At 37.8% G+C, this 14,459-nt stretch overlaps 1 protein-coding gene across 1 annotated transcript in view; it reads right to left on the reverse strand.

Annotated features, from left to right (window-relative positions):
• Nucleotides 1-14,048, reverse strand: part of LOC129744698 (transmembrane protein 198) — a 36,891-nt gene extending 22,843 nt beyond the window's left edge. The window contains exons 1-3 of the mRNA XM_055737350.1: nucleotides 13,238-14,048; nucleotides 11,352-11,996; nucleotides 11,180-11,288 (exon numbers count right to left, since the gene is read on the reverse strand). Of these exons, the coding sequence (XP_055593325.1) occupies nucleotides 11,180-11,288; nucleotides 11,352-11,468 (226 nt within the window). The 5' untranslated portion in view covers nucleotides 11,469-11,996; nucleotides 13,238-14,048. The remainder of the gene's footprint in view (nucleotides 1-11,179; nucleotides 11,289-11,351; nucleotides 11,997-13,237) is intronic.
• Between the last annotated feature and the right edge of the window lie 411 nt (nucleotides 14,049-14,459).

Here is a 14,459-nt window from a genome sequence, read left to right on the forward strand (position 1 = left end):
TCCGCTCGGCTCGTGCTTGGTGCCAGTGTCTGGTCGAGCAAGTTTTCACTCGGGCGCTGGTGATTTCTGGTAGCTTCCGCATGCTGTCTTTCCCAGCGGCCGAGTTTCACTTGAACGGCCATTACCTTAGTTAGTAACGGCCCTCTCCTTGCCGAGGGACCTGAGGCCCCTTCAATTTTCAGCAACACAGCTGTTGCTTGGTCGAAAAGAACACGCAGGGTGTCCCTTTGCACTGCAATTTCCTCCACTTCCGGAGGGTTAGCGTCGCTGCGCTGGTCAACCAGCACCGCGATCTCGTTGACGGACCCTTCTAGGGCAGTCAACTGCCGCATCCACACTTTACTTAGTTCTTCCTCGGCCATTGTTCTACACTAGGAATGCGAGTCACTTTTCAATTTACTGCTTTTTCTTTCGTTTAGCTCTCCCCCCGACGGGAGAAGCTACACAAGTCTCGCCGCGTTTGTTTTATTTATTTTCACGATGGTGCAGTGGCACCAAGGCACATAATCACACACTGATTTCACTTTCGTTGATTGGATTCTCCCCCCGACGGGAAACACTACGCGCGCAGCGAGCGAATTTTCAACTTTCTTCTTTGCACTAATCACACGGTTAGCCACACAGGTGCGTGTGAGCTCAATTAAAACATAGACGGCGGATTCAAAACGTTCCACTCTAGCCTCTCGCTGATTGATTCGGCTAACCTCACCAGTTCGTCAGTAAATCTTTTTTCGTAACCTCTTACAGCCGCAGCTCCGGCGGCTAAGTTGAACAGGTGTGAAAACGATGATTGTAATGGCTGCGCCTTCTTCTCGCGATCGACACGGCCTAGCCCTTACAGACTCTTCGATTTCCACTAACTGAGCGTAGTACTTAGAGTACAACACGTCGTTGCACAAATTTTGATTCATTTCCACCAGTGGGAGACTTGCACTTTTGTTTTCACTTATGATTGCCTACACTTAGGTTACACTTTATTTATCGTTGCCATTTTGGCACACCGAAACACTTTGAATGTTTTTTTTTTTTTTTCAGTCCGTTCTCCCCCCGACGGGAGAATTTACAATTGATAGGCGTCGTTGCCTAAACCTGAAGTGATCGCACGTGCGATCACGTCGGGGTCACCAATGTTCCAGGCAGAAGAGCCTGATTAGAAATTAAGGTAAAACCCCGCTCCCGCAAGGGTTTAACGCAGAAATGTCATCGGAACAGAAAAACGCGACACAACCGTTCGAGAGACTTAAAAAGACTGCCATTTATTTTACTGTATCATACAGAGTTGTTTAAAGTTTGCTGACGCAGCTTCGTCGCTGCGCCCTCCAGTTGTTTCAGGCGTCGCGCATTCCTGCGCCAACGCCAGACGATGACGATGATGATCGCCGCGATGATGAACAGGGCGTCCACAGAGTAGCCCACAATGTTGTGAGTGGAGATGTTATTCTCCACGGCGACTTCGGGTGGCGATTCCATTGTAAACGGCCACATCTCGAATTGCGTCTCAGGTTTCTGGCTGCTATTCACGAAATGAATGCAACATTGTTGCTGCTGGGTTGGCTGGGTGCGCGAGCTCGGTCGTTGAGTCCGCGCCATCGTTGATAGCACATTTTGTGCTGACAAATTTGATGTTTGTTATTTCGACCACAGTTTGGTCTTACTGTTTCCTATTTTCCTTCGCGGCAAGTAGCACATTAAGTGCTGACGTACCACTTCGGATGTTGTGGTAACTTCTGCAGCTATGCAGGGTTACCTTAACCGCTCCAACCCCGAAACCAACTTTATATTGAAGGCACTTGAATTTTTGATCACTTGATCATTTTGATACAAATTTAGCCGAATACAGACTGTTCCAAAAATTATAAGCACACCTGATGTTAACGATATATGATAATCATTTTGAATCGAATATTTTTTTTTCTCGAATTTTACTGGCTGCATCCTTTTGTTTTCACATTTCTGTCTGTGATAACATCAAAAAAACATTTAGTAGTTTGTGACTACATTTCAAAATGCGTAGTCTTACTCCGGAGAAGAGAGAAAGTATCATGCACAAGTGATGTACTATGAATGGAAGAAAATTGGTCAAAGAAGATGATGTGAGCGTCGGAGCGGTACGGACGCGATGAACCGAGGAGTGGACGAAAATCTGGTCCTGTAAGTTCTGCTATCGACAAAAAGGTCAGGGATGCCTACAAACAGAAACTATCGGCTTCCGTTCGAGATGTGCCGAGAAAAGTCGGGACCTCGCCGTCTAACGTGATGCGTGCTAAAGAGCGACTTGGACTCAAGACGTACCGGAAGCAGAATAAACCTAAAAGAAACCCAAATCAAGCAGCTTCTGTCAAACCAAGAGCCCGGAAACTGTATGATTCAATATTTTGCTAAAGTTCTGGGTGCATGATCATGGACGATGGAACGTATGTGAAATTGGACTATAAAAACCTTTCCTGGGCCACAATACTTTACTGTACGCACGGGCAAGGATAGCCCGTACGTCACATCGGAAACAATGAACACCCAGAACTATATCAAGGAATGCCTCCAGAAACGTTAATTGCCGATGATCAAGCAGAATTATGGACCTATCCCCCTCATATCTTGGCCCGATTTGGCATTATGTCATTACGCCAAAGACTAAAGGGCGAACAAGAAATTATTGCGACACCGAAAATGTCATGCCAATTTTCTTATTATGTATAGAATCAAACCAAAATTGCAGGGTAGTTTTATACATACAAAAGAAAAATTAGTCGAGGGAGCCTTGAGTGCAAAATTGAACGCATTTCCTCCATCAAAGTCTTTACAGTGTCATCCGATACCAGTTTTTCAGTTTTTTTTTTTATTTTTTTAACATTTTCTTCTTGTCTTTGAATGTCTTCTTGCTCTTCTGAAGTTCCCGCTATATTATTGCCCACTACTGCTCCTCCGGGCACAGTTCCGGACGATTTGACAGGTTCATGTCTTTTGGAAAAAAAAATGGACAGAATTGGCCTCATACCACTCTAGAACAATTTTAGAATAGTGGCATGATGCCAAATCTGGCCAAAATAGCGCAGCTTCGTCGTGCTGCTGCAAGAACGGAAAAAGGCGCTTCTCGAGACAATCAGATTTGTAGATCTCGCCATTTACTGTGCCCTTTGTCACGAAAGGCTCACTCCTCTGCCCGCAAGAGCAGATGGCCTGCCAAACGAGATATTTGGAGGCGAACTTCGACATTTTCTTCTTCTAAAATTTGTCGTCAACATCGAACTTGCTCTTGGCGGTGAAAAACTCCAACCCCGGAATTTGATTGAACTCGGCTTTTATATACATTTCGTCGTCCATCACACAGCAGTCATATTTTGTCAGCATCTTCTCGTAGAGCCTCCGTGCCCGAGTTTTAGCCGTCGATTGTTGTCGCTCATCGCGATTTGGAAGTTTTCTACCTTGTGTGTATGTAGTCCAGCACTCTTCTTTGCAATCTGGATGTAGCCCAACGACATGCCGATCTTTTTAGCCAAATCGTGGACGTTGGGATTAGCTTTAATCATTCGCTTCACGGTCCCGGTTTTCTTCCAGCTCCTTTGCTGTGGTCCAACGTCAACTGCTCCTGGAACCGCTTTAACACTCTGAAAACGGTTGAGTGGTGAATGTTCAATATTTTTCCAAACTGCGCCGGTGCGACAGGTCAGAAAATTCCAGGTGTTTGGAAAGATTTTGTTTTCTCGACTTGCGTTGGTTCACCTCCATTCTCGTTGAATCGAAAAATACGACTTCGAGTATGACAGTATGTAAACAATACACATCAATGAGAAAGTGTGCAAAATTTGGTTGATTTTTACCCAATGGTAAAAAAGATATGCCCTGTTGAATGTGTCGCAATAAATTCGCCCTTTACTACACTAGGACACTACGAAAGCCAAAACGTCTGTTTTGTGCCAAAAAACATGAATCCGCCAAATTGTCCCAAAGCACGGCCAATTGAGACTTTGTACAACATAAAACCAGCTGATGACATCGGGAAATTTAAAGGGTTTGGTCAACACTGATGAAAATAGTGGGTAATGCAACTATGCAGAAGCTTATGAGTCATGTTCGGGGAAAAGTGCGAAGTCTGGTTTATGATTAAAAATTTTCATCATATAAGAGTACAGTGTTTGGTAGGTCACAAATAAAATTTAATAAAACAATATTTTTTTATTATATTGAAAGTGTGGTGAAAGTGTCACACGCTACGAAGAGATGAAAACGAGATTTGCAGAGAGGCGCTAGATTGGAATCCAGAAGGTCATCGAAGAAGAGGCAGACCCAGAAATTCGTGGCGGCGAAGCCTAGCCGCTGAAATCCGAACTGTCGACGAGAATCTTGACTGGGACCAGGTGAAGACGCTGGCTCCGGATCGTCAACAGTGGAGGTCTTTTACCACGGCCCTATGCACCGGAGGATCGGCGCGGGATCATTAAGTAAGTAAGTATATTGAAAGTGTGCTTATTATTTCAGGAACAGTCTATACTAGAATGTACTTTTTTACATAATCTCACCAAATTTTTTTGATGAAAACGTGACAAAGAAACGTGACAGCTCATTTTGTGAAGCAATCTCAATCCGGTTGAGTAGTAACGGAAAAGTATAATAATAAACCACCAACCAGCGCACGATAGGCAGTATTCGATGGCATGGTCACCAGGCCGGAATTAGCCTTTGGGGGGGCCGGGGCAATTTTTCTCGGGGCCCTATGAATATTTTTTTTCATATGCCGTCCCAAAGAAACGAAATATTTTAAACATATAAAAAAACTGGAAACAAGTGTAGTATATTTCCAGATTATCCGGTTTTATACGGGCATGATCCAACATTCAATTGTGAAATTCAGGAAACTTGCGTTCGGCCCAGTAAGCTGAAAATTTTTGAAGAGAGCCCAGTTTTTGCCAGATTTTTTCACATCACTTGCAGAACCAAGCAAAAAATCACGTGCAAACGTTGCCTTAGAGTTAATGTATGTTAGAACTCTCATTAAAGCTAAAATTCATTCCAATTTATTTAATAACTTTATCATCTCTCTAAATTATCTGATTTAGAAAACATCAAAAATAGATAGTAATATTTTTTTTTCTTTTCATGATTAATTGCAGATCATGGAAACCAGATTGGAAAGATCGAAAGTAGAATAAATATTTGCATCATGACAATTTGGAAATAACATTCAGATCTTAGATCTTAGAATTAGAAGAAAAAAAATGGGAATAAAGACAAATTGCAAAGCGATACAGATAAAAGAGTTCAAGATTAAAATTCGAAACCGGATTTTCGTCAGAACCACAATTCTGTGTCTCAAATTAAAATTATAATTTTAAATCGAGATTTGATAAACAGATAACAAATGAATTTCTCAAGGAAAATTAAGAAACCAAATCAGGGCCAAGGCAGAAATTACAAAATTTATAATTAAAATCCAAATGTTTCATGTATTTGAATTTCATATCATTAACAAAAATCGTTTTCATGCAATGTGTTAGAAATTGAAAAAATGATGTGGATTATTTACAAGTTTGTATGAAAAATTAGATTCTCGTCAGATCAAATATTACATAAATAACAGAAACTTTTGAAAATTAGTTTTTCTATATCTGGCAAAATGTTCAAGACACAGAATCAAAAATCATGCTGATTTCCGGTTAAATAGAGGATCATTTTAAAATAAAAGTGCAAATTTTAATAGAGACCGAAAAGCTTACAATAATTTTGAAATTTTCATCTTTTGCATTCTTATAAAGTGAGAATTCCAGATTGATCGGTTTCCACTTTGTTATAGATTTTTTTTTTCAAATGATCGCTGGATTTGATTTGTTCGGATTTTGTGTAAAACAATTAAAAACCAAATACCCAGATTTTGCTAGGTTTGATAAAAGTTATACTGATTTGCACAACCAATAAAAATGTGGTGAAAATTCTGCAATTCTTATTCTAGGGGGCCCTTTAACCACAGAGAACAGACGTATAAGATAGCCCACGAAACTTGTTTGAAATTTCCAGCGACATTAGTTTAATTATGAGTTCATATACGATTACGCCTTTTCGAAAACTGTACACTTGAAAATTTGATTTGTAACTTTTGAACGGCGCAATAGATGCCACTGTTTAAAGTCAATTCTCGACATACTTTTTGGATTTCTGCATTTGAAATTTTACACACTTTTTTGAAGATTTTTTGTTCTAGCTTGTAGGTCTGTTCTCTGTGCTTTAACTTATATTACAGTGAAAATATTGTAGATATTATTTGAATGGGGCCCCCTTGTTATATTTATGTTTTGATTCAAATTTTCTCATTTCAATTTTTGTTTTGCTAGATTTTTAGAGCTCAAAGCAGTATGATTAAAGTTTTTTTTTTCCTCGAGGCCAACTTGAGCTGGGGGCCCTTTTACCCCCCTATCCCCCCCCCACCCCTTTAATCCGGCCTTGATGGTCAGCTCTCACTTTTGTTTAACATATTCTATATCGATTGGAATTTTGGATTTCGAATTTCCATGGCCGTAGAAGGAAACTAGTTGTTCACTAGTTTTATTCATAGTAAATATTGGGAAATAGGCGTTACCTTATTGGTATAGCATGTGCTTTTTTCGCTCCGTCGCGTTGAAAATTGAATTTCTGAAGTTTAACTAGTTTGTCATTGTTAAATTGTGAATTTTTCTTGGAATTAGCTTAGCTTAGCTTAGCTTAGCTTGATTGACTACTCACATCCACCTTTAATCGTTGAACCTGAAATGCTTTATCAACTAAACCAAATTTATAATGAATGTATTTTTTTTGCATCTTTTCAAAACCTTGCTCGACTGAAAATAAATTTCCGTAGAAAATCATCGTTACAAGTTATGCATTTCAAGTCCCACGATCGCAGGCGTGGCTCAGTAGAACGAATTCCACATCGCCAATGGTTGCTACTCCGTGATTGACCGAGGCCATCAATTTTGTTCAGAGGTCAAATGAATGGTGTCTGGAATTGGCAACACATTCACAATGCCCAAAACTGATGCTCTCTCTTTCAACATCAATAACGGCGCCGGCCACGTCCTAGTAGTCAATAGATAGATGGAAAGAGAGAAAGGGATTGAAAGATTCATAATTCATGCATTAGGACCGAGGTCACCTCTGCATCCTAGCAAAACAATTTTTGTTGGGAATGTGGGTTAAAGGATATGATCATGGAGACACTTTTGACTGTGTTGTGATCCTAAAAGTGAAATCTTCTTCTAAAATTGGAGTTTAAATTTAGTTTAAGACAACCCGAATTTATAATTGAGATTAAAAAGTAAAAGAACTATCTAAATTATTCCTGCATTCGTGTTTCCTAGTGAAAATTTTATGTTGAAAAGGGAGCTGAAATAAATTGCTGGCTTTTGTGTATTAAATTTTAACATTTGAGACCTTATTCCGTTTAACTATAATCGATTCCTTTCAGCTGACTGTTTCTAATGTACTGAAATAAATATGAAAAAACGTTATGCCATATGCAAATTGAAATATTTAAAACTGTCTTTCCTTTTGAAACGAAAATGCAGGTTTATTCCAATCTATTCATATGAAAATTTTGTTATTTGATTTACTAACAGAAAATTAATCTTTTGAGAAATGTTATTTTGAAAATGAAATATTTAAAAAAAAATGCCTGAATAAGAATAAAAAAATTTACATCACGTACCTAAAACTACACGTATTTAATAACATTATATATTACAGAAACGATTCACAAAAAAAACTAAAATATTGCATCTTGTCATAATCAGAACTAAAAACTGGAAATCTAAAAAGGTACATAGTTGTTCAAATCGTGCTTCGATACCAAACAAATTATTATTAAACAACTTAATACTTTCTAAATATCGTACTTTGTAAACTTTTGAGAGGTTATGTTCTTATCTTTATCAGTTCTCTATAGGCTTGTTCCCTGCTATCGAGTTTTAACGATTTAAACATGTTTTCAGGGTTGCCATTCAAACTTTGTCTAATTGCCTAATTTTAGATTTGCACATCACATTAAATTTATTCTAATCGGTTCCAATCTCTCTAACAAGAAAAAATATCTTCCTACAATTACGTCAGCAATTAAATTTGAATTATCTGGAATTTTTTGCGATGTCAACTGATTTTTCAATATTTTTTCTAACCTATTGTGATTTAGCAAAAAAACGTCACATCAGAAGTTAACTTCATTATTGGGTCAAAAGAATCAACTAAAATCTGTTTTTTCACTCAACCTAAAACTGATTATTTCCATTTTGTATTCTTCGAGTATAAGCTTTAGATTGATGGAACCCATTGTTTGAATGTAAAACTTTACACTTCTTAATAAACAGATATTTGAACTTAAGTAGTTTTTGAGTTGTATAGAACTAAGATTTAATGTGAAGAAACTTTGTTAAGGTTTTACCAGTTTATCCTCTAATAATTGAGAAATATATAGCTAAACCTACCTATAGTTTATTTAAAAAAATGTGCCTCCATTTTCAATATTCGTAAACGGAATGATAAATAGGTTATTTATGTTATTAATTGAAGACGTTGAACAAATATGTACTTTAGAGTGATACCGTAACTATTTTCTTATTTTCAAGCGATACTCAAATAAGTATGATTCCATGTCAAAGAAAATTCAATCAACGCGAAGACCACTGATGATCATAAACTTGTAATTCGCTCCCCTGCTTTTTTGCTGAGTGTAACAAAGAACCGCGCCATTGATTTTTCACTATAAGGTATTTCCCGACTTGTCAACAGAACAGCTGATTTCTCATGTTTATAATTTTCGGCAGCTGGTGGTAGGGTAAAAATAACAACAACACTACGCATGTTCATTGGTCGGATAGTAACGAAACCAAATTGGCGGTGCAAAAGAAATGGTTATGCAAAATTCTTAATTTTTTAAACTACCTTAAACTAAATAATTGTAGACATGAAATACTTTGAAGGTAATGTTGATGTTATGTAATGTTAATTTGAAAAAATGATTTCTTTTGAAGAAATAATTGAACAGTGCTAATCTCCCAAGTTCAAAATGGCGACCAGTAGGTGTTTACATTTTTCAAAACAAAAACAAAAAGCTACCCTACCACCATCTGTCTCAGGAAATGCTCTATAGGATTGAACGAGCTTGAAAAACTCTTACGAAAGCTTTAGTATAGCTAAACTTGTATACAATATTGTACGCAAATTATGAGTGAAATATTTCAAAGCGGGAAACATTTCATTCACAGCTGCAAAAATGTAGTCTGTCAAAATATTTTCCAGCTTGGACATTTATAAAAAATTAAATTAATATGGTAAATTTGTTAATGAATTTAGATAATACCTATGCAAAATAGATCAAAACGACTTATCTGTAAATCCGGATCACTGTTGGAGAGCTCCTTCCAATGCAGATGGGCCTGCAGAACGGCAATCAATGTCGGAGGGCGTAGTACCAGGCCATGGCGCTCGAACATTTTGAGAATAAAAATCACTTTTTACCTCACTTTTAAGCGGTATTTTATCTTTTTCAGATGAAATATGATTAAACACTAAACTTTAATCAAAACCAAACGTTTAACTATATTTTTTTCGGATCAAATCTTTGAAATTTCTCCACCACGAAAAATCATCCAACTTTACTCAAACAGTGTAGTCAGCTCCTTTCCAAATTGTGAATTTTTCTTGGAATTAGTGGATAAAGCATAGTGATCAATAATTGCATGTTGAATTCATTCACCTCCAGCAGTTGACATCGTTGAGATCATTCAACGCAAGAGGAAGCTGTGCAGACCTGTCCGGAGGTCTGCAACCCGGAAGCTACACCGGCTAGCAACCCGATCTCAAACTACCGAGGAAACTATGCGCTACCCGGCTAGCACGCTTGCTGGCCGACTGACTGACTCGCTGCACGGTTGTGACGAATGACGCGGTATCGGGTTAATCCATTCACACAGAAGCACACTTCCGTAAACGTGTATAACGCCTCCATTTATGCTAACATGGAAAAATTGCATTCTTTTTTTATCATCCCCTAAAATAGGATTACCATATCCTCTGCAACGCCAAAAATAGTACATTGAAGATATTTTCAAAATTGTGAAGACAAACGCTATTTATTCAAAACCATGATGTTTTTGGTCATTCAAATAGCGAAAAATTTTTGCCAGATATGTGACTTAATTGACCAATGTTCAATATTTTAAGTTGGACTATTCAAAAAATTTTGATTTCATACTGAGGAAGCACACCAAAGTTGATAAAAAAAATGCATTTTAAGAGTTTTTTAGATGCGTAATTTTTTACACTCAAAAAACATTATTGCTGCATTCGTTCGCTTTTGATTTGTGCACTATGTTTTTAAGTAGTTTGTTGTTATGCATATTGCCTACTTTTCAAGAGTTCATAGCATACTCAAAGGCGCTATTTTTTAACGAAAAATCAAAATTGAAATCGTGAATGTACTCGTTATTCCTTCCATAGGAATCCATCCTTTGAAACATTTAACAGAAGAAGCAAAACTGAAGTGTTATACAATGATGCATAAAAAGATGGATTTTTTGATTTATTTATATGAGAAAATTTGATTTATTTCCTTTCACCAAAAAAAAGAGTACATTTGGTAAAATTTGACAAAAAGAAGAGTACGCTCATTTTTCGATCGATAAAGAGTACATTTACTCTCGATTAAAATAAGATAACATTTACTCTTTAAAGAGTACGTATGGTATTCCCACTCTAAAACCCATTTTTCACAGAAAACTCAGCTAAGTTACTTTTATGATAACAAACAACTTTTGTTCTTCGAAAAATAAAAAAAAAATAAACGTTCAAATTGAACCCACCCTTTTTGCTTCTCCGGCGTATGAAAGTTATACTGGTCGAAAAGACAACGAATATGATAATGATCACATGGGAAAACAACTGAGGAACTGCAAAACTTGAACATTATAACTTGCTTACTACAGATTGTTTCCTGTAGTTGAACTAGGATTGCATACAGCGGACATATCATCTTTTATTATGAAATTATCACTAGCTTTGTAGAGCTGTATGCATTCAGATGCCCATGAAATACACCAGAACTTATACTTCTATCGAATTCGAAAGTTATTTCTAAAAATCAACCTTTGTATAGAAAGTGTACCTTCAAGCTTTTTGTAAATAATGTTGAGTTAAAAACTTCACTTCAAATTCCACTCACCCAGCAGTGTGTAGACAATCCCGAAGACTGCTATCGTAGTCCACAGCAGTACAGAAACGGTTGAGCTGGCCGGAGTGGCCGCTGTACAGAGCGGATCTTCCATAGCATTCTAAAATGGAATTAGGAACGTGTAAATCACACAATGTTCTATGTTACTTCCGGATCATCTCACTTGTAGCAGAAACGGCCAGACAACGGTGTGGTCAAATTTGTGCTCTACGACGGAAGCACTGCTAATGCCAGTGGCATTTCGCATCAGATGCCTGCTTTCCTCGTGACGGTAATGCATCTTGTCGACTATTTTCGTATGGGGTGAACTTTTTTTCTTCAATGTTTTTAACTATGCTCTCTCAACCACACACGAAAACTATCCTTTTCCTTTTGATTTTGAGATCGTTGAACCCATTTTCACTTCATTGATCACTTATCTTCAAAAGCTAAAACTAATCGATGCGCTTATTGAGCATTTCCGTTTCAGCACTACTTGCCAGGACAGTCTTATCACGTTTTCGCACTTGAGCACCAGTTTCGTTGTGCATCTTGTCTGGAAATCCTCGTTTCACCAGCAGGTCTTCATCCCACAGGGGCTTCCGATGTCCTTTGTTTGCGCCTATCAGTATGCAACAGCATCGATGAAAACATGCAACTTTTGGCTTCCCTCCGCGCTGCTTCGCAATAACATTATTGTATCATCATGGAAAGGACAGAGATCGGCAGATTGTCAAACCTAAAAGTGGGAACTGCGTCGTATCATTTACACAACAACACCAACCCACCCACCCACTGGCGGCAGTCCGTTAGGGTGGGTTCTGTTTAGCTGAAATGAGAAAGGGAAACTGGATTAAATTATTTTCAAACGCTCTTTGAGCAATGCTTTTTCTTATAAAAATTAATTAAGTTAAATAATTTAAATAATGTCCATAAAATTGTAACAGACTCCTCGGAATTTTCTACTTTATTTTGACGGATGTCAGTCGGTGAAAAGCAGAGAACAGCACAGAAACTTTGAAACAGACTGCAAGTATGAGGATGTGGACGAGAAAGCTCAAAATAACACCAACCGCCTGCAACAATCTTCACCTACTTTCCTGTCATTCTGACTGGAGTCGATGATGCAGGATATTGTTTTCGAGCTTCAGTTGATTGCTGACAAATTCAAAGCGGAAGTATCGATTTTCCAAGCGGAAAACTTAACAGGGGTGGAGTTGGTTTTAGGACCCTTTTTGAAGAACACATAAAGTCAACGGGGTCAAATTTTTAGTTTTTATCATTGCTATTGAATTTTCTCTTGGCATTAACAAAGGCGTTGAAAATTACCAGTTATGTGAATTTTAATTCTAAATCTGGAATCTGAATTCAGAAACTGATTTCTGAGTCTGAATTCTGATTCTGAATTCTGAGTCTGAATTCTGAATCTGAATTCTGAATCTGAATTCTGAATCTGAATTCTGAATCTGAATTCTGAATCTGAATTCTGAATCTGAATTCTGAATCTGAATTCTGAATCTGAATTCTGAATCTGAATTCTGAATCTGAATTCTGAATCTGAATTCTGAATCTGAATTCTGAATCTAAATTCTGAAAAAAAAAATTGAGATTTATCGGTCTTTTTAAATGCGCCTGAATGCCTACTAAGCTTCTTCCTAATAGTTTCATTGCTAATAGACTATTCTATTCGCCTAGGAGTATGCAATTAATTTTTGGTTTCTCTAGAAAGCAATCCGTTTTTAATGTTCATTTGTCTATACTGAAAAAAAGTATTAGCAAAATTTTAGTTTTTTAATGTTTAATTCTGGTTAATAATGATTGAAAGAATATCAATGGAACCAGTATTTCTTTGAAATGAAAAATTCATATTACAAGAACAGATCCTGGAAAATAGAAGACTACCGACCAAAAGTTGAGCTAAATAGCGGGCAGCAAATGTGAATTCAACTAATTGGCTCTTTTTGCTACAAATTTCCATTTTGGTTTTGTTTTATGATGTAGTGAAGGCATTGAAAATTTTAAAACGAGTATAAGAAAAGAAAAAAAACAGCTTTTCAAAACAATCCATACCCTGATTGACAGCTTTTTCGAGATGTGTTATCCACAGCACTGCATCGTCCTCACGCGCTTTTCATGCCAGCCCCCACGTGTCCCCCTCACTTCATACACCTGTAATCCGCATACGACTCGAAATGACCTCAAGTGGCAATCCTCTCCTCTTTGTATCAAACACAATGGCGAGAGTCAGGAAAATATTGAAAATTAGCACACTTCACATCTGAGTCAAGGATGTTTGTGACCCTTTTTTTCACTCTATTTGTCGTCGCCTTTTCCGTCACATCGTTACGGCCTCTGATTTAAATTGGCTGACGATTTTTCCTTCACTTAACACATTGCCCCAAAAAGCTCTTTAAAATAAGGTCGAGTGCAGCTCTTCTCTTTTCAGGGAATTGGTCTTCTTGTTACTTTAATCACTCGTTTTACGATTTTCTTAAGACTTCACAATTTTCATTAGCGAACTTCTTATGGCTGGACGGAACAGATTTTTTCACTTTTGGGATTTTTGGGATTGTGCATTTGAAATCTCATCGGAAACACTCGAAACTTGAAAATATTGAGCTGTGATAAAGAACGCAAGTTTTTCCGTCCGAAATGTTACTTTCTGGGAGTGCCTTAGAAACCATCGTTCAGTTTTCAGGAAAACATCATCGAAGGGTAACGAATAATGCCCACAAAACCAAGTTTCACATGATTTTTTCTTCGATTTCAACCGTTTAGCAGAAGATTTTCCGAATTTTCCCCGAACCGAGCCGTGCCTTTTTCCGTGTTCGAAACACACCGCCGTCAGGACACTGCTGTTCTCACCTCTTTGCTTCGTTGTGTGTGCGCAAACATTGAAAATAATAAGGGTGGGGAAAACACTGTTTTCCCTCACATTGCACATAGAGACAAATACACACCCGCAACCCAGTGTCAGTCAGTGTGGCGAATAGCGTGGAAAATAGGCAACAACGATAAGGTGCCTTTATCCTGACATTAGAATTTTCCTTCGTCGATTTCCTGTGTTGTGTGACGGGCTTTTTCGAAAAGGCAGTTATTCTGATTGATACGGGCCTTATATGAATTTTGCGGCCAAACAGTTTCCGGGAAAACACTCTATATATTTAACGCCTATAAGTTGGCAACTTTGAGATTTTTATTGAAAAAAAACGCATGAATACCGTCAACTGGGGCATCATGCAACACTTTTCAACTTCAAGGGCTTTTAAAAACTTAGTGTCCATCAGATAAT

The sequence above is a fragment of the Uranotaenia lowii genome, chromosome 2 (assembly GCF_029784155.1).
Source record: "Uranotaenia lowii strain MFRU-FL chromosome 2, ASM2978415v1, whole genome shotgun sequence".
In the NCBI taxonomy this organism is placed as follows: Eukaryota; Metazoa; Arthropoda; class Insecta; order Diptera; family Culicidae; genus Uranotaenia; species Uranotaenia lowii.